The 19,050-nt window shown below is 45.2% G+C and overlaps 1 protein-coding gene across 1 annotated transcript in view; it reads left to right on the top strand.

Annotated features, from left to right (window-relative positions):
* The first annotated feature begins 6 nt into the window (after positions 1–6).
* The window catches only part of EDEM1 (ER degradation enhancing alpha-mannosidase like protein 1), a 30,081-nt gene continuing 11,037 nt past the window's right edge, over positions 7–19,050 (top strand). The window contains exons 1-8 of the mRNA XM_077763738.1: positions 7–209; positions 6,895–6,967; positions 9,901–10,004; positions 11,204–11,375; positions 12,341–12,524; positions 15,342–15,516; positions 17,087–17,207; positions 17,742–17,912. Coding sequence (XP_077619864.1) covers positions 88–209; positions 6,895–6,967; positions 9,901–10,004; positions 11,204–11,375; positions 12,341–12,524; positions 15,342–15,516; positions 17,087–17,207; positions 17,742–17,912 — 1,122 coding nt within the window. The 5' untranslated portion in view covers positions 7–87. The remainder of the gene's footprint in view (positions 210–6,894; positions 6,968–9,900; positions 10,005–11,203; positions 11,376–12,340; positions 12,525–15,341; positions 15,517–17,086; positions 17,208–17,741; positions 17,913–19,050) is intronic.

Below are 19,050 nucleotides of genomic sequence, written 5' to 3'. Positions count from 1 at the left end.
GGCTGCCTGCTGGGTGGCCGGGGCCGCGGCCCGGACGAGTACGAGAAGCGCTACAGCGGCGCCTTCCCGCCGCAGCTGCGCGCCCAGATGCGCGACCTGGCGCGGGGCATGTTCGTCTTCGGCTACGACAACTACATGGCGCACGCCTTTCCCCAGGACGAGCTCAACCCCATCCACTGCCGCGGCCGAGGGCCTGACCGCGGGGACCCGTGAGTAGCCGGCGCTGGCCGGACGCCCCGGGCCGCGCGCCCCGCGCGCTTCCTTGAGTCCTCCGGGTCAGGGTGCAGCCTTCCGTCCTCCGGGTTCCGCCACGGATGCCATGGCGTTTAGGGGCCAGCGGGCCACACCCGCCCACCTGGGGCCTTGGTCCGACCCCCCAGAGGTCCCCTTGGGCTTGGTGGGGGGCGTGGATGGCCGAGCGGCTGCGTCCTCTTACTCCATTCCCCCGGAATCTCAGAGTTACAGGACAGCTGTCCAGCGCAGGCTCTTTTACAGATGGGGAAACTGAGGCTCAGAGCCCGGAAGGGACAGTGGCAGTACCAAGAGGTAGCTTCAGGGGCATTTAACTCTCGTCTCCATCCTCTTCTCCAGATGAACATATAATCGAAATGAAATCCCTTGTAAAAACGCAGTTTCAAAACAAGCTCTTATCTCCCTGCGCCTGGCTTTTCTGTATAAAAATTCCAGAGTTGATTGTGGGAAAGGACTTCTCTAAAGCCAGGCAGTGACTGCGAGGCAGAGCGGGGTTACAGCCTTTCTCCTGCATTTACTGGGGCTGCTTCGGAGGCTGAGGATACTTACAGGAAAGGGAGAGAGAGAGAGGCAGAGAGAGGCTATCTGGCTGAGATTTGGGGTCCTGATACTCAGGTTCTGATTCCCTGGCCGCTGAATTGACTGTCCCCTTTATCTGTCCCATAAATTCCTCCACTCTGGTGGCATGGTTGTCACGTAAGTCCATCCAGCCCTCCCCTTCCACCAGCCTTGGCTATGGAGGCCAAGCTTCCAGGTCACTGCTGTTGACATCAGAGTCCAAGAGGGCAGCACACCCAGCGAAGGACCTTCCAGCCGGAGGGGATGGGTGTGCTTTGCCACTGACCCTGTTAGACCACATTTGTGACTGCCTTCCTTTGGGTAGTGGGGGTGGAAGAGGAGAGCTGCTCAGGGCCGTGGCCCCATATCCTGGGGGTGCCTTTGGACTTTGGGAGGCGGTACTTTCCTTCACCTGGGGAAAAAGAAGAGTCCCATCCATAAGTTCTGAAAAGGAAGCCCATATGCTAAAGGCGCTTGAAGATTTTTAAAAAATGGTTTGGTTATCTCCAAAGTCATATCTGAAATCTCAGCTTGAGGAGCATGAGTTTTCGTGAAGCAAGGGCACATTCCAGGCTAGTTTCAAGGGACTGCGCCTTTCTAAAATTGTAGGAAACCGACGAGTTATTTTTCTTGCTTCGCTGTATCAGGCTTGGTGCATATAAATGTCTTCTATCTCAATTTTTTTTTTTGAGAAAAATTTTTCTTAAGTTTTGAAAAAAATTGCTGGGCCTTTCCAGATCTTTGGAAATTAATGAGTTATTTGTTGGTATTTAATTGCCCCAGACTTTATACCTCTGTATTTTCTGTTAATCTCATTTTTTAAATTATTGTTGGAGGAAAAAAACATTAAAATTTGAAAAAATTGAAAAGCCAAAAACCCCACCAGACATTTATTTTTCCTGCCAGCTCCTGCTCATATGCCTACACATTTTTTACATAGTTGAAATCAAAGTGTGTCTACATATTTTTATCTTGATTGTATTTTCTCTCTAATGCTCATGGTATTACAAGGAGGGAGAGAGTACTTTCAGCAAGTGCCCTTATTCTCCCAGACTTTTTCCTCAGATTTCCTTTTATGGCTTCGACCTGAGGAAAGCAGTTTAATGAGCACTTGTGGTGACACTTTCATTTGGGAATATGGTGGTCTGGAGAGTGAGTTGATGACATTTGGATGCTTTTTTTCATGAAGCTTAGTACCCTTTGGGGAATTGGAGCCCCTCTCCGGCAAGGTGACGTGGCGGTTGATTACCTTACTGGTCCCTGTGGTAGTTTCGGGTGGTGCAGGCCTTTGTTTCAGGATGAAGTCTGCTGTTCAGAGTGTTGGTTTGATGGTACAGTGGCAGTGTGGGTAAACTGAGGTCAGGTTGCTTTGAGACACATGTATTGATGTTGGAAAGATGGAGTTTGAAATTGTTGAGGCGGTGGTATTTGGGAAGGGTCATGCCCAGAGGTTAATAAACCGTTTGGTTAATAAATCTTTCAAGACTTTGAGGAGACGGAAGAACTCTGTGGTTAGGGTGGTCTTGAGTAGATCCTCACATTGGCTACTTCCAAGGAGTGGAAAGGTTAATTTTTTACTCCCCTTTGTTTAACTTATCTCCTTTCAGACTGGTGTTATCTTTTCTTCTTTTTTTAATCATGCCTTTTTTTTTTTTAATTTTTTTTCTTTAATGTTTTATTTATTTCTAGGAGAGAGAGAGAGAGAGACAGCGTGAGCAGGGGAGGGTCAGAGAGAGAGGGAGTCACAGACTCTGAAACAGGATCCAGGCTCTGCGCTGGCAGTCAGCACAGAGCCCGACGCGGGGCTCGAACCCACGAACCGCGAGATCATGACCTAAGCGAAAGTCAGACGCTTAACCGACTAAGCCACCCAGGCGCCCCAATCATGCCTTTTTAAAAAAAGATTTTTTCTGTGCTTTTTAATGCTTATTTATTTATTTCTGAGAGACAGAGCATGAGCAGGGGAGTGGCAGAGAGGGAGGAAAGGAGGGAGGGAGTCCCAAGCAGGTTCCTCGTTGTCAGGGCAGAGCCCCATATGGGGCTCGAACCCACGAACCCTGAGATCATTAACTGAGCTGAAATCAAGAGTTGGACTGAGCCACCGAGGCACTCCGAGATTTTTTTTTTAAGTAACCTCTATACCCATCATAGAGCACAAACTCACAACCCCGAGATCAAAAGTCACATGCTCTACCTACTGAGCCAGCCAGGCACCCCCAGACTAGTATTTTCTAAGAAAGTTTAGAACCAGAGCTTTGACATTCTGGCTCTGAAACAATATGATAGGTTATATCCCCCAAGTAAATAACCTGCAATAAAATTTTTTCAGATTTTAAAAAATCAAACCTATTCTAATGATACATTTAAAGTATAGAATGACAAAGCATGTACATATTAGGATATTATGTAAAAAGTACAGGAACAAAATATGGGTGCTCGATGTGTGTATCTTTTCTTTCTAGTCGTTTACTTGACACGTATCTTGGCATGTTTAACTATAGGTAGGGTGAGGGGTTAACATGAAGTAAATGAAACCCAAACACTTTAAAATAGCAAATCTTTCTGTTGAGCTACAGATTACACAAAGTCAGTCTCATATCCCCAGTATGGTTTGGAGGATCCAAATTAAAAAGTTTCTTCAAGTAAATTTGAATGTTAACATTTTTTATCTTGTGAATAATAATGATAATTCAGGCCTTGGGCACGTGACCCTTCTTTGCTTCCTCCCCAGTCCTGTTGCTGTTAAAGTAAAAAAGCCATTCATCTGTGAACAACCCCAACCGATATTGGCCCCCAAACCAACCCATTCCTAGGCACCCTGAGCTTAAGATGGCTTCCTCTGCGTTCGCCTTTCTTTCTAAAAGTCTGTCCCACTGCAGACTCGGACCTAAGACTTTTTCTCTGATGCCACTGAATTTCTGAAGGCGATTTTCCTTGATTTACTTGGTTCTCCTTTCAGTTCCTTTCCTTTGAGCTGCTGTTCCACATTTTAACATCACTCGAGAATTGAGCACGATTGTGTATTCACCTTCCTTTCCCTTTGTCTTATTTTCCCAGAGTATCAGTCCCGTGAGTCAGAGACTGTTTCTTGTATTACCTCTGTGTCTACCTAGCACCAGGTAGCTTTCTGAACAGCTGGTCCAGGTTAAGTGTATGTGGGAATTTTTTTTTAAACATATGGTTGATTTTGTCAGTTACATGTCAAAGTTTTTTTTGTCAAAGGTATAGTTTTCTGCATCTATGTTTTGGAGTGATAAGAACCTTAAAAATTCACAGTAGGGTGGGATTGCGTGGGTGGTTCAGTCGGTTAAGCATCCGACTTCGGCTTAGGTCAGGATGTTGCAGTTTGTGGGTTCGAGCCCCACGACGGGCTCTGTGATGACAACAGGCTCTGTGATGACGATGGCTCAGAGCCTGGAGCCTGTTTCAGATTCTGTCTTGGTCTCTCTCTCTCTCTTCTCCTCCCTCACTCACACTCTGTCTCTCTGTCTCTCAAAAATAAATAAACATGTAAAAAATTCACAGGGGGGCAAAGGCCATGAACAGTCACACATGGTAAATTAAGTGGAGAGTTTAATTCTGGGTCATGATGGTTCAGCCAGCTGGTTATGTGGAAAGATGTGTACTGTGAGCCTAGTCTTCTACTAGATGAGATACTTAGCAGATACGAAGTTAGGCTGGCCATCGGTCAAGAACACCTACAAAGAACAAGACCATAGTCTTACCTACATACTGGGCTGGTGTACGTAGAATCACAATGATATGGTGCTTTTAGGCCAGGAGGGTTTTATGGAATCTACATTTTCCTTCCCACTCCTCTTCCTTTCCTTTTTTCTATTTTGGCACATTTTAAAGACATATAGCAATCACTTGGTAGAAAATAATTAAGAGTGTTTTAATGAACACCTTAGAGTTTTCAATCAAATCCTTTAGGGGGATTTGTGTGAGTGGAGAGAAGGAACCAACTCCGTTATTCCAAATATTTATTTTCTCTTACTGGGGCATTTCTTGTAACTGTTAATTGGTAGTGACTGCTTGGGCACCGTATTGAGAAGTAGGTTAAAAGTGAGTCCATTTTAGTTATTAGTCACAAAAGAAAAGTATTCTAAAACATGTGAAGGAATGCAGTGATCAAAGGTAGTACCACCTTCTACTGGCCTGTGCAGGTAGAGAGGGTGGCATTGGCCCCAGATGAGGGGATAGCTCAGGAGAGGGTGGCTGTGTGTGTTTCATACACCATCTAGTTGGGATGCCACGTGCTGAAGGAACTATTTTCTAATGCGGTGGGTGTTGGAACCCACTCTGTTTCTGAGCAGTAGAGCCATGCAGTTAAATACTTAAACCCAACAGGATGTACTTGAATTGACAGAGTTAAGCACCAGGATCTCCCTGTCTACTTTGACCTTCTCCTCCAACTTTCGACATTTCCTGTATGTTTTCTTGTTGCCACTGGCCTTGAAGTGCTTATTTTTACCCCATAGCTCTCGTCTTTAGAGGACCTTTTGGAAATATATGAATTTATTTAGAAAGAATCTACAAATAGAAGAAGCAGGTGCGGTTTTGCAGCCGTGCAGTGTGCTGGCCTCGTGGCTTGTGAGGGGCAAGATAACCCAGGTTCCTAGATAGCCCGTTCTGTGTGGCTTGTTTTCAAAAGTGTATCTAAAAGCCAACTCTAACTTCTTTGTCCTAGATTTAGTGGGGGAACACAGCACATAACAAAGCGAGTGGAAGGCTCACACAAGATCAGATGTGAAGTGTCGAAGCCGTGTGTACTTCACGTAAGGCCGCTCACCCCGACCAGGGCTCATGGGAGGGTACATTTTTAGAGAGCGTAGCAAGCCATCCAGAGCAGGGGAAGTGAGACCAGGCCCCATGCGCGTGACTCAGGGAGTAGCTACAGTGTGGTCTGGGAGCATGCAGAAGATGTCTGAGTTTCAGTGAATCTGTTGTTGAAGATAAAACTAAGGCTTTTCACTTTGGTCTTTGATAAAAGTAACCCCTTTAAAAATTTTTATTAAAAAATTCTTTTTAATGTTCATTTTTTGAGAGAGAGCAGGAGTGAGTGTGTGGGAAGGGGAGAGAGAGCGAGACACAGAATCTGAAGCAGGCTCCAGGCTCTGAGCCATCAGGACAGAGCCCAACACGGGGCTCAAACTCACGAACCATGAGATCATGACCTGAGCCAAAGTTGGACGCTTAGCTGACTGAGCCACCCAGGCGCCCCAATGAAAGTAGCTTTTAAACAGCTGTCCCATTTCTCTCCTCGCTCCAGTCTTTTCAAGCTTCTGCAGTTGCTTTCTGGGCTGGTAGGAATGAGACAGAGGAATGACTGAAGTCCCCGGAGTTTGTCAAGCTGCACTCTTTCTCCGTCCTTGCCCTTCCCAGATGTTTTTCATTGTCTTCGCCATCCTTTTGGTGTTATAAGGAGCTGAGTGACAGGGAGCTTTCCTCTCCCTGCAGGCCTGAAGGTGGCGTCTTCGGATTGCTCCAGAAAGGGAAGTCGGTGTTGTCTGTGGGGCCACCATGGCACATCTCCTTAGAATGGGTGGAGGTGATGGGGATTCTTTGATTGAATGAATGGTGATGAGAAAATGAGATCAAGAGGTTAATTTATTCCCCCAACCAAAGCACAGTGGTGATAATGAGAGTGTAATGGAAGGAATTTATTTCTCTTTGTGTGTAATCTGCTGGAGCATCTGATTTCTGTATTAAAGGGTCGTGGGCAGGTCACATGACAAGGTCTTCCCATTTTCGTTAACAATGATTTTGAAATCAGAGCTTTTTGAAGCTGGTCAGAGAGATGTTTTGTGGTGATAAAACTGTGTCTCGGAGAGGACACAGAACTCTGGTTCACGGTCTCCTGACTTCCTGTTATATGTTTCCTCAGTAGTGTGAGGGTGCGCCTGTTAGAAATGGTCACTTGTGACATAGAAAGACGTTGCTATACTGATCCACCTGTCATCGGCCCTGAATCAATGAGAGTCGCCAGCAGCTTTAGTTTCTGATGGGTGTTTAGTTTAACGGTCCTTTTTCTCTCTTAATATAAAGTACCTTTGTTTAATTTTAATTTTGTTTCTTTTTCAGTTCAAATCTGAACATCAATGATGTCCTAGGGAATTATTCATTGACTCTTGTTGATGCATTGGATACACTTGCAGTAAGTGTGAAGCCTTATTTTTTTTCTTAATTAACCAAGGTATTTTGGAATTGAATACCCCCAGTTTCCACCAGGGATGGGAATTCCAGGAAAATCTGATATTCAAAATGTATTCATAGCCTTGATAGCCATTGTTTATTTTAATGACCTTAATGCTGAGAGCAAGAAAAGCAATCAAGGTTAAAGGAATGGAAATGTGATTCCCCTAAAGAAAAATGGAGAAGAAAGTATCATTATTTTGAGGGAACATATTTTTCTCCCAGTTTCCCACTGTTTTATTCCATGAAGGAGCAATGGAGCCTTCCACTACAGTAGATAGTTACTGTAGTTGGGATTTCAGAAGTAAAAGATAAGCTCAGGGTGGGTAGGGCCCCTGAAATAGCATTCAGCTCCTTGCTCCCTAGGAGTGTGACCTGGGCCCTGGGCCCAGCCCCTGCGGAGACCCCTAGAAACCCTCCTCTCCTGTGTGCAGCTCCATAGTTTGTAGACACTCCCTGCTCCACTCCTGGGCTGCCAACTTGGGTGCAGCCTTCAGGCCCTCATCTGCCCTCATCCCAGTTTCCTTCCAGGAGCCCAGGGAACCGAGCCCTTTGAGCAGATCTGCAGAAGCACACTAAAAGCAGGATGGCCCTGTGGCACGCTTCTTAACCGTCGAGCTGTGACGTGTGCTTGGTCTGCTTCTTGGCTCTCTGCTTCCCAGAGACCGTATTCCAGAACAGTATGTTAAAACCTCCTTCATCAAGGTGATTTCACAACCTTTTTACTCCTCTTCACCGTCCGGCACACCTTTACCATTAAGAGAATTCTTACTGCAGTCGAGCCCAGTTACTGCATTTAACAATGTACTCGTGACTGTTTTGACGCCCCTGAGAAGAGTTCAAAGCTGGCAAGGGTAGAAGTGGGTCATGCCAGCTAAGTTTGTAGCCGCCCAGTGTCTCACCGGCAGAAAGAATCACTGGAACTTGGAAAGAGTGTGAGCAATCGCCCTGTGTCCTCCCGGGCCCAGGGTCTGTGGAGACTCTGGGCTTTCATCCTGCCAGGCTGTGGTTGCGTAGCATTTTTGGTTTCCCAATCTCTCCTGGGGTTCTTGCTGCTGCGCTTCGGTCATCCGTCGTCAGTGATCACAATGTGCCCAGACAAGTATGTTCAGCCTAATTGGCGTTAACTCTCTGAATACACCAGAGGCTGACTCAGACCATAGGCGTTGCTTAAAACCGAGTCCCACAACTCAGATATGTCATGAAAGGCATAACATCTCTTCTCCCTGACCTCTCTTGTGTCTTTTTATCCCCTTGCCATGCTCATTAAATACAGAGACCTCATCTCTATTATTCACCGCACTCTCCACACCTAATGGTGTCTGGGACTTAGTAGGAGTGCAAATATGTGTTCAAAGAATGAATTCCTGCAAATCCAGTGTTTCCCAACATCATTTCCAAGGGTGTATTCCCTAACAGAAGCCTTGTGTTCCCAAATGAACTTGAGAAATTTTGTCTGCCTGTCCTACTGGTGGAGACCCACCACGTATACCAACCTTTTAAAGGCTCTGAGAAGTTCTGCAGTAAAGAAACTGATTTAACTCTTTGTTACCAACCCACGTTTTCTTAAGCCCGAGTGAATGATTTCATAACCTGCTTACTCTGTTCTGTAGCTGCCTAAAAGGGTAAATTAGAGTATGGAATTGAAAGTCACTGGCTTTCTTCGCCATGCTCCACTTGATCTGAGATTGTATCAGCCTCTGCAGCTGCTAACAGATATTGTTGCTGGTGAACATCTGTAAGGAAACAAAGCCACTTCAGTGGTTTTCATTGTAGAATATCCGGTGTTGAGTGTGCTAGCATTTCAGGCGTATTTTTCAGGTGTTACTTCAGTTGAGGGTTTCTTGATCTCTGGCTCACATTTTAAACAGGCTTTAGCAGATGTGCTGTGGAAACATTCAGAAGATAGCAGTCCCCTGACCACTCGCTGCAACTTGTGGCATTGTTGCATAATCTTTTGAAACGAAAGAACTAAAAGTCAGGAAAGAAACGTCTGTACTTGTTCTGCCTGTTTACAGCGAAAGAAAGAACAACGAAGAGGGGGCAAAAAGCTGCGCTAGGCCAATAAATACTGGGAAATAAGACACATGGAAGAAGTAGTATCTGGATGAAATTATTTGTTTTTCCTTTGTGTGTGTCATGATGTCCTTGTAGTACCAGGATTGTCCTACATTTTTGAACAGGATGAAAGCATTTTGGTTTAGTTAATCTGTAACATTTTGTGCCCAATTTGCACTTCCTATAAGAGAGAGCAGCTTGGCATGAGATCATATTCATGCACCCAAAATAGAAATTGTAATTTTAGATCGCTCTTTAAAAAGGACGCGGAGCTGATTATTTGTATGTTTTGTTTGTTTTGAATGCCATGGGTTTTATGCTGTGCATCCAAAAGATAATGCTGCAGTTTCTCAAAGTGTTCAGGCATCTGGGTGACAAGCCACAAGTCCTTTTCCCCAGATGTTTTGATCTCCTGGGAGCCAAGCACCCAAGCTGCCGATTTATTTGAGAAGCACCGGGAAAGTTATATTTTTGTTTCTTCAGTTTTGGGATTTATTTTTACTCACGTTAAGAGTTTTAGGAACTCTGGCGCCTTACATGCTAAATCAGATCAGCCCGAAGTTTGAGGGAGAGTGAAGTGGGAAGGTGAGGGGTACTGGTGACTGCTGAGGGACTACTTCCCAGTTTTTCCATTTGGAGATAGGATTCTTGACTTGCCGTCCATCATGGAGTATGTTCTAAGAGATAGCTTTGCTTTTTCTGCCTTTTGTGTTTCCGTTGCTCCCATGGGCGGCGAAGCCACATGCATACATTTAGGCCGAGTGGCCCAGCTCCTGCAATGTTGGAGCCTTGTTTCATTTCAAGCTATGGTAATGGTTTGTCTTCCTCTTTTTAAAGATAATGGGAAATTCATCTGAGTTCCAGAAAGCAGTCAAGTTAGTGATCAACACAGTCTCATTTGACAAAGACTCCACCGTCCAAGTCTTCGAGGCCACAATAAGGTAAAACAGTACGTAAAATGGATTGAAGGCTGCTTCTGTGTGTGTAGAAGGAGAGAAATTCTGGGAGGGTCTCCCAGCTGTGAGATCCAAGTTTAGAGTCCGTGGAGACCCTACAGGCACTGTGTCCTTCTTTCCTCTTCCTTTTGGGCTTTATCAACATTGAGACAGTTGACATTTCAAAGTAATGACATTTTGGGTTGAAAAGAAAGACTCACCTAAGCTTTAATGAGGATGGGAGATAGGTGTTCTTTTAATGTACATTTTCACTCCTGCACTTCGTGTCTGTCTTGTTTCCTTCCTTCGCCCTGTCCTAGGAAAACCCCTGCATATTTCTGAAGGAAATGAAAGTTTCCCATGTTGCCTACTACCCACAGAGGTATTTCCCCCTTTTCCCTCTTAGAGTGACTCCTTCTTCTCTCCCCGCCTCACCGACTCCCTCCCTGTTCCACACTCTTTTGTTTCTTGCCTCTTCAGGTTGATATATTGTGACTATTTTACTATTTCATTTAAACTTTTTGAAAATTATATTACTGCACACCATTCCAAATGTATCATTAATTTCAGGTTACGAAGACATTTGTGCCGAAACACGTCACGATGTACTTGAGATCGTTGGAGTGGTATACAAATTCCTGGCTCTTAGGGACACAGATCTGAGCTGGTGGCCTTCTGCCCCTGAGCAGGTCATTTTCTCCCCCTCACCCTCTTCTCCGCTTCCTCACCTCACCTCCTCACGATTTGGACGATTTCTGAGCTGTTTGGCAGCCTAGACCAAGTGACTTCGTATTTGTTGCCTTGCCCTTTCCTGTTTCTTGGATGGTTAAGTGTCTTCCCCATGTGAGAGAAATCCAGAGTATCAAGGCAATGTTTACTCTGAGGACGGTTAGCACACTCCCTTCTGATGAGGTGATTGAGATGCCAGCCATTAGTTACTACTTTCCGTGAGATTCTTCTCGGCAGCCCCAGACGAATGGTTCTCTTTCTCCCGTGCAGTAACGTGGTTAACTAAGACTCAGTCGTTTATTATTAGGGCTGGAAAGAACTTCAAGAAGCCATTAAGTTCAGTCCCTCTGATTCCCGGCCGCTCTGAGTTCACGAGGGATTTGAGGCTGCTTCTGTTCTTTGGAACTGGATCGTGTGCATTGACAAGCAACATGATTTTATTATTTTTGTGTTCTTTTTGTCATCTTGTCTTCTAGGGTCCTAGGAAGCCTCCTTTCTGCCCACAGAATAATAACTGACTCCAAGCAGCCCTTTGGTGACATGACAATTAAGGATTATGATAATGAATTGTTGCACATGGCTCATGACCTGGCTGTGCGGCTCCTCCCTGCTTTTGAAAACACCAAGACAGGAATCCCCTATCCTCGGGTAGGTAGACTAGTGTGACATCTCAGCATCTTCCAGAAGTAAGACTCTTTTGATTATTTTATTTGGGGAAAGGAGGGAGGTGATGTGAAAGAAGAAAGCTGTGGCCTAGAGAGAATTTGGCTCTCAATGCGATACAGATGTTTTTAAATTTGTTCAGCATTTACTGAGCACCTACGGCATACAGGCACGCAGTGACACACCCAACTCTCTCCCTTAAAGAACTTAATGTTCCTGTGCTCAGTATTTTTAAATTCTTCTGCACGTGAGATATCTAACCCCTGCTACACAATAGCCTGGGGAATTTGTCTTTGTTTCCCCCAACACCCTCATGTGTATACTGTAGGGTCCTGGTGAGTGTTCTTTGGGATGCTTCATGTGGATCTTTCACGTAAAAGCCTGCACAGCCCAGCAAGTTAGCTGCTGATTTACACGCAAAATCTGGAATGTGATTATATCCTTGTGGCACCCGATTTGCTGAGCCCAGAACTCCCTTGGGTATATTGAGTCAGCCCTTTAGGTAACCGGCAGAGAATTTGCCAGACCGCAGAGCCTCAGGGACGAAACAGCCTGTCACGTTCTCCCTGTCTCCTTTTCCCTCCCAGTCTGCCATTTGTTTATGTTTGCTGAGCAGGGGTGAGTTCCTAGTAGGTCACTTAAATTCTGTAAGGGGTTCCACAACAGACCTTTGTTTCTAATGCCAAAGACTGATGCCCTGTAACGATGAAGAGAACCTGCTGGAAGGAGATGGGTTAATGAATAGCATTGTAACCATTCCCCTGAGACTTATTAAAACAAGGTGGTGGTATTCTTATGATCTTGTAGGTGTGGCATGCAAAGTGGTGAGCTGAGTCACACTGCAGTAAGTGTGGGTCATTAGTGGAGTCTGGGGGCTGTGACCCGGCCTTCTAGTCCTGAGGGTTCCTTAAGTTTTAAGCCACAAATCCTTTGTCTCTTCCTGTCCCCAGGTGAATCTAAAGACTGGCGTCCCTCCTGACAGCAATAATGAGACCTGCACGGCGGGAGCCGGCTCCCTCCTGGTGGAATTTGGGATTCTGAGCCGACTCCTGGGGGATTCTACATTCGAGTGGGTGGCCCGACGTGCTGTGAAAGCCCTTTGGAACCTGCGGAGCAATGATACGGGGTTATTAGGTGTGGTGGCAGCTTCTCAGGCCATAGGGACTGTGTACATACGGCCCCCCTTCCTTCCCTCTTCTCTGAGGCTCTCCTCTCCTCCACTCCTTCTGTCTTGTGCCTCGAATCTGACAATTGACGCCTCAGAAAGAACAGCCCTCAGTGTCTGCCATTTCAGTTTCTCTGTGGGACTTTCTGCTTAAAGTGAGGCTGTAACGTTTGATGGGGAATAATGCTTTTGCTTGTGTGAGGTTTCCTTTCTGATTTGAATCCTTTGGCAGTTCCACTTGAAGATAATTGTTAATGGAAATGCTGTAAGAACTGCCTCTAAGGCAGATTATATTGTTTCAATATAAGGCTCTAAATACAGGAATTTAGAGTTACTGGTAGAGTGGCTTTAAAAGAGTCTAGGCACATGGTAGGAGGTTGAAAAGCCAGATTAAACCTATATTAGGTGGATTTTTTTTTTTCTTTGTGAATGTTTGGTCAAGATGTTATTTAAAAAATTATGGGGTGTGACACCTGGGTGGCTCAGTCATTTAAACTTCTGACTTTGGCTCAGGTCATGATCTTGCAGTTCGTGGGTTTGAACCCCACATCAGGCTCTGTGCTGACAGCTGAGAGCCTGGAGCCTGCTTCAGATTCATTGACACTCTCTCTCTGTGTCCCTCCCTCACTCATACCGTCTGTCTGTCTGTCTCTCTCTCAAAAATAAATAAACATTTTAAAAAAGTTTAAAAAGTTATGGGGCCACCTGGCCAGCTCAGTTGGTTGAGCATCTGACTCTTGATTTTAGCTCAGCTCATGATCTCACAGGCTTGGGAGTTTGAGTTCCACTTGGGTTCCGTGCTGACAGCGTGGAGCCTGCCTGGGCTTCATTCTCTCCCTCTCTCTCTCTCCCTCCCTCTCTCCCCCCACCTTCCTCTCCCTCTCCCTCTCTTCCTCTCCCCCGCAATCCTCCCCTCTCATGCTCACATTTGTGCATTCACACACTCTCTCAAAATAAATAAATAAACTTAAAGATATTATTATGGGGGTGCCTGGCTGACTTAGATGGTAGAGTGTGCGATTCTTGATCTTGAGGTTGTAGGTTTGAGCCCCACATTGGGTGTAGAGATTATTAAAAATAAAATCTTTAAAAAAATTATTACAGAACATTTCAAACATGCAGAAGTAGGGAGAAAGGATAATGAATAATGAATCCCTATGCACTCATCATTCATCTTCGATAATTATTAGTTTTTGCTAACTCAAGATGTTATTTTAAACTTATATAGAGAAAAAAATTTTTTGTCATTGAGAAGTAACTTGATTGGTTCTCCTAGGGCCATACAATGTCATTGCAGGAGCACAGCTTTTTCTTTTTATTTATTTTTTAGTTCGTTCACATGCAGGGCATTATTGATTTCAGGAGTAGAATTCAGGGATTCATCACCTACATAGAATACCCAGTGCTCATCCCAAGTGCGCTCCTTGGTGGCCATCACCCAGCTAGCCCAGCCCTTAACCGTTTCCTCCAGCAACCCTCAGTTTGTTCTCTGTATTTAAGAGTCTCTTGTGGTTTGTCTCCCTCTCTCCTCTCCCCCCTTCCCGTATGTTCATCTGTTTTGTTTCTTAAGTTCCACATGTGAGTGAAATCATATGGTATTTGTCTTTCTCTGGCTGACTTATTTCACTTAGTGTAATATACTCTGGCTCCATCCACGTCAGTGCAACCGGCAGTTTCCTTCTTTTTGATGGCCAAGTGATATTCCATTGTGTGTGTGTATATATAGCACATCTTCTTTATCCATTCATCAGTCAGTGGTCATTTGGGCTCTCTCCATAGTTTGGTTGATGTTGATAGTGCTGCTATAAACATTGGGGTGCATGTGCCCCTTGGAAGGAGCATTTTTATATCCTTTGGGTAAATACCTAATAAGAACACTGCTTTTTAAAAATGATTTTTTAAAGTAATCTCTGTGCATTGCTTGGGGATTGAACTCATGACCCCGGGATCAGGAGTTGCACACTTCACTGACTGACCAACCAGATGCCCCAAAAGTGATTTTTGGTTATTCCTTAAGTTCTGAAATTTATTTACAAATTTGTTGTATTTAACAACCGTGGTAGAAATAAAAAAGTTGCCCAAGTTATCACCCCACCACCAAATGGTTGACCAGTGTCACCACAAATTGTCACCTTTTAAATTTCCCATAGGTCTTTTCAGCCTGGCATTTGCAAGGTTTATATACCTTCAACTGAAAATATAAATGATCATTTTATTCTGCCTCACATTTGGCAGTTCAGGCATTTTTATATTGTTAACTTGTCTTTTTAGCTATTATCTTTAAAATCTACATCTACTTTATTAACTCCTCCTGTGTTGGACACTTGGATTCTTTCTGTTTTTTCTTTTTCCTCCATTTTACAGATAATGTAAATCATACAATTCATCATTCTTGAAAACAACATAATACTTTGTCTTAAAAATATTTTTTTCCATTAAGGATAAATTCCCAAGATTGACAGTACTGCGTCAAAGGCTTTGAATACTCATTTGGTATTTGAAATGCACTGTTAATCTGGAAATGCAAAATGACAAACTTATTTTTCTTTTGCCTTAAATGTTTTCCCCATTTTTGTGCCAGTGTTTAAACACCATATATTCAGAAAGGTCTGCTGGCTGTGTGTGCCGCTGCCGGGCCCTGTGAGGGCCACGCATTCGTTCTTTCCCTTTTCTGCCAAGGGCAAGGGTGTGCAGGAGCATGCGGCTGGAGGAGAAGGGCACCCCCTCCTGGAGAGGGAGCCTCCCCATGATGACTGGGTCCCCATGGGCTTTGTTTGTTTCTGCAGGCAATGTGGTGAACATTCAGACGGGCCACTGGGTTGGAAAGCAGAGCGGCTTGGGCGCCGGACTGGACTCCTTCTACGAATACCTCTTGAAGTCTTACATTCTCTTTGGAGAAAAAGAAGACCTAGAAATGTTTAATGCTGCATATCAGAGTATTCAGAACTACTTACGAAGAGGGTGTGTCTCCCTGCCATTTGTTGCTCTATGAAACAAATAGAATGTATTCAGAAACGCCCCTGCTTTTCTCAGCGTCACTTTACGGGGTTTTTTGGTCTCTACCTTCTTCTTACCACTTCCTAGTCATTGGTCATACATTCGAGGGCCAAGGTTGGCTTCCTGCTATGGCATAACCAGTTACCCCAGAACTTAGTGCCTTAAAATAGCAAGCATTATCTCACACAGTTTCTGAGGGGCTGGAAGCCAAGAGCCACTGAGCAGCTCTGGGGTCTCACGACATTTGTCATCTGGCTGTTGTCAGGGACTACAGCTGTGTCAAGGCTCGGGCAGGGCTGGAGAACCCACTTCAGGGCTCACACTGGTGGTTGGCAGGTTTGCATTCCCTGCTGGCTCACTGGTTGGCTCTCAACTCCTTGCCACATGGACCTCTTTGTAGACAGGTCTGTGGCAGCTGGCTTCCCCCAGAGTGAGTGATCTGAGAGAGATTAGAAAGAGAGACCCAAAGTGTGCTTCCATGACGTAATTTTGGAATGATGAACCAACACCTCCACCCAGCTCTGTAGGTCCCACACTGATACAGTGTGGGAGGGGCCATAGAGTCACCTCCTTTGTGACTGCCAGGAGTCAGGGATCTTTGGGGGCCATCGTGGAGACTGGCTGCCACAGGGAGTGACATAGGCCTGTGTTTCACTGTAGCTCTAATTGCAGATAGAGCTGTAATATAGGACAGTTACTGAGTTGTTTCAGTTCTTTTACTTTCCAAAGGAATGTCAGGATTGGTCTTTATCCCTAATGAGAGAAGGGAGAATTATGACACACACACCTTGCCCCGTTTATTGTTTGTTTAAAACACCATTATTTGCTACTATCCAATTGTACAGTCAGGAGGGCAGGAGAGAAGTGCTATTTGAAGCCACAGCAGCTTCTACCCTGATGTCACCTCATTTCCTTAGGTCTTTCTTTGTATGCTTTGTTATATTAAATGTCCAATGCAAGTAATAGCTGCTGAGTTTGTGCACGCTAGGATTTTCTTGGACCCATTTCTACATAAGCTGTCGTAGGAACCCATTATGTGAGTGCTGTGTTTTAGTAAGACTCCATTTGGCCAGGGTTCAGTCCTTTTTGCTTTTTAAAGTCTCAAACTAAATTGAGAAATGATCCCTGAGAGTCTTGCTCTGATGTGTTCCTCCAGGCCCCTGGCATAAGACCTCATTAGAGAAGAGACTCTTTTGGGTAGGCCTCCCCACTCAGGTCAGATCCAACAAAGACCTGTGCTGTACGCCTATTTACGTAGCAGTATTCTAAAGCCAGAATACAAAGCGCTTTCTGCAAAATAGAGTGAAATCCCTGAAAATACTGGCTGAGTTTGGAACTTCTTTCCTGTGGTACGTGTTATCTTCTGTTAGATCCTGGTATGAACAGGTAGAGCCAATTGATCTCCAAAGGTTAAGAGAATGAGTCAGGAGAACATGTTAATGTTGAGTCCATTTGAGTTAAAGGCTAGTGGAGTAGGGCTGGTGCTCTGTCAGCCACCTTTTCTCACCTCTGACCGCTCTGCTTGGGCCCTCAGTCGGGAAGCCTGTAACGAAGGAGAAGGAGACCCCCCGCTCTACGTCAATGTGAACATGTTCAGCGGGCAGCTCATGAACACTTGGATCGACTCGCTGCAGGCCTTCTTCCCTGGACTGCAGGCATGTTGTTTTCACGTTTGCTAAGAAAAAGCACTCATTGGTGGGGGCTGCTTTTTCTTTCTGTCTTTTTTTTTTTTTTCTTCTTCTTCTTTTCTTTTTATGATACCAGAGCATTCTGTGGCTCCTCTGGATTTGGGAGCTTAGTAGCACAATATGTCTTGGTTATTCTGTTTGAGAGATTTGTCCCCAGAATACTGAACAGAGCCATGGTAAGTAAGTGCAAAACCATGGTAGAAAAGTAACCGTGTGTGATTTCTGGATCATCTGCCTCTTAATTGTTTTTTCTTTGCTCATTGTTACAATTAACCTGCTGTCCTGTGCAGGTCACATCAGTTTGCCATTGATGGTCCGGTAGGGAGGGCATCCTTTTTTCTGGACTGCTCCTTTTGGGTTGGTTTAGTCTCCAACTGTGTTTGTAGCTCACATAAGAACTAGGGGATGGGGGTGGGGAGAGGGAGAGCCCAGGGCCTTTGTGTTCTGCCTTGCTGCTCTGAGAAAAGAGTCTTACCTTGGTGACCTGTGTCTGCTCCTCAGGTTCTGATAGGAGACGTGGAAGATGCCATCTGCCTCCATGCCTTTTACTATGCCATTTGGAAACGCTACGGGGCCCTCCCTGAGAGGTATAACTGGCAGCTACAGGCTCCTGACGTGCTCTTCTACCCGCTGAGACCTGAGTTAGTGGAATCTACGTATCTCCTATACCAGGTACTAGGGCTTGTCGACCAGTACTTTGTTTCAATGCTAGCAGGACCCATAGTAGTTGGGTTTTAACACAAACTTGCTGATTGGTGTAGAGTTGTGTGCTTCATAGTGTCTGATACAGTTACTGCCTAACCGTGGACTTGCCAGTGTTCGGCGTGATTCATGGTCCTACAGGACAGAGAAGGCCTCTGCGGTCACATGCGTCCTTGAACCTAACCTTCTGCAAAGCCGATTGTGCCTGTACCATAGGACTTTTCTCTGATGCCCTTACACACTCGAGAGGATTTAGTACTTGGTGTTTACTTGATTTGTTTGGCCAAAGAACTCTTTTTTGGGCTACAGTTCTGTACTCATGCGCTGTGGAACCCTGATCTGTGTAATTATTCAGACAAAAGGAATTCTTTTTCTTGGTAAAGGAAATCATCTGGGGTTCATCTGAATGCCTATTTTTGTTTAACACTTTAAAATATATATATAGTGTTCATTTTTCCATGCAATTCAATGCCAGAAGGAGTGTCATTTTATCTGTGAAGTCTGCCCTGTGGTCTGAGGCAGATATCTGTCTGTCTGTGCACACGGAAAGTCTGCATGCATTCACAGACCCGGTAGCTTTCTACACAGCTGGCCTTCAGTGCACTTCAGTTGACCCATAACAGACGCCCGCAGTGGGCAAGCCCTCACAAGAAGATACTTGTTTTCATGAGTTCTGAGAGTAGGATTAGGACTGTGGTTTAGATTTATTTAAAAAAAAAAAAAATTTAATGGTGCCCTTTGCTTCTAGATGAAAAAGGGAGAAATCCTATGAACCTGGTCGTAGTCCTCAAGTGTAACGAGAGCCCTCATGAGTTTTAGGTTTACCTCTCGGAGAGGGAAGACATAGCCTCTGAGCTGGCTTCTCTGAGTGGGGCGGGTGGTCAGGCTGCATGTGCTATGAGGACATCTTGCCTGGTGCTGCCTGAGTCCTCCACCTAAGCCGCCCAGGTCCTCCCCTAAGCTGCCTGGGTCCTCCCCCTAACCCACCCGGATCCTCCCCCTAAGCCACCCGGATCCTTTCCCTCAGCCGCCTGAGTCCTCACGCTAAGCCACCAGGTCCTCCCCCTAAAGCCACCTGAATCCTCCCCCTAAGCTGCCTGAGTGCCCC

This window comes from Crocuta crocuta, unplaced genomic scaffold (assembly GCF_008692635.1).
Source record: "Crocuta crocuta isolate KB4526 unplaced genomic scaffold, BGI_CrCroc_1.0 scaffold184, whole genome shotgun sequence".
In the NCBI taxonomy this organism is placed as follows: domain Eukaryota; kingdom Metazoa; phylum Chordata; class Mammalia; order Carnivora; family Hyaenidae; genus Crocuta; species Crocuta crocuta.
Note: the sequence above shows the minus strand (reverse complement) of the source record. Positions and strands in the feature narration are given on the sequence as shown.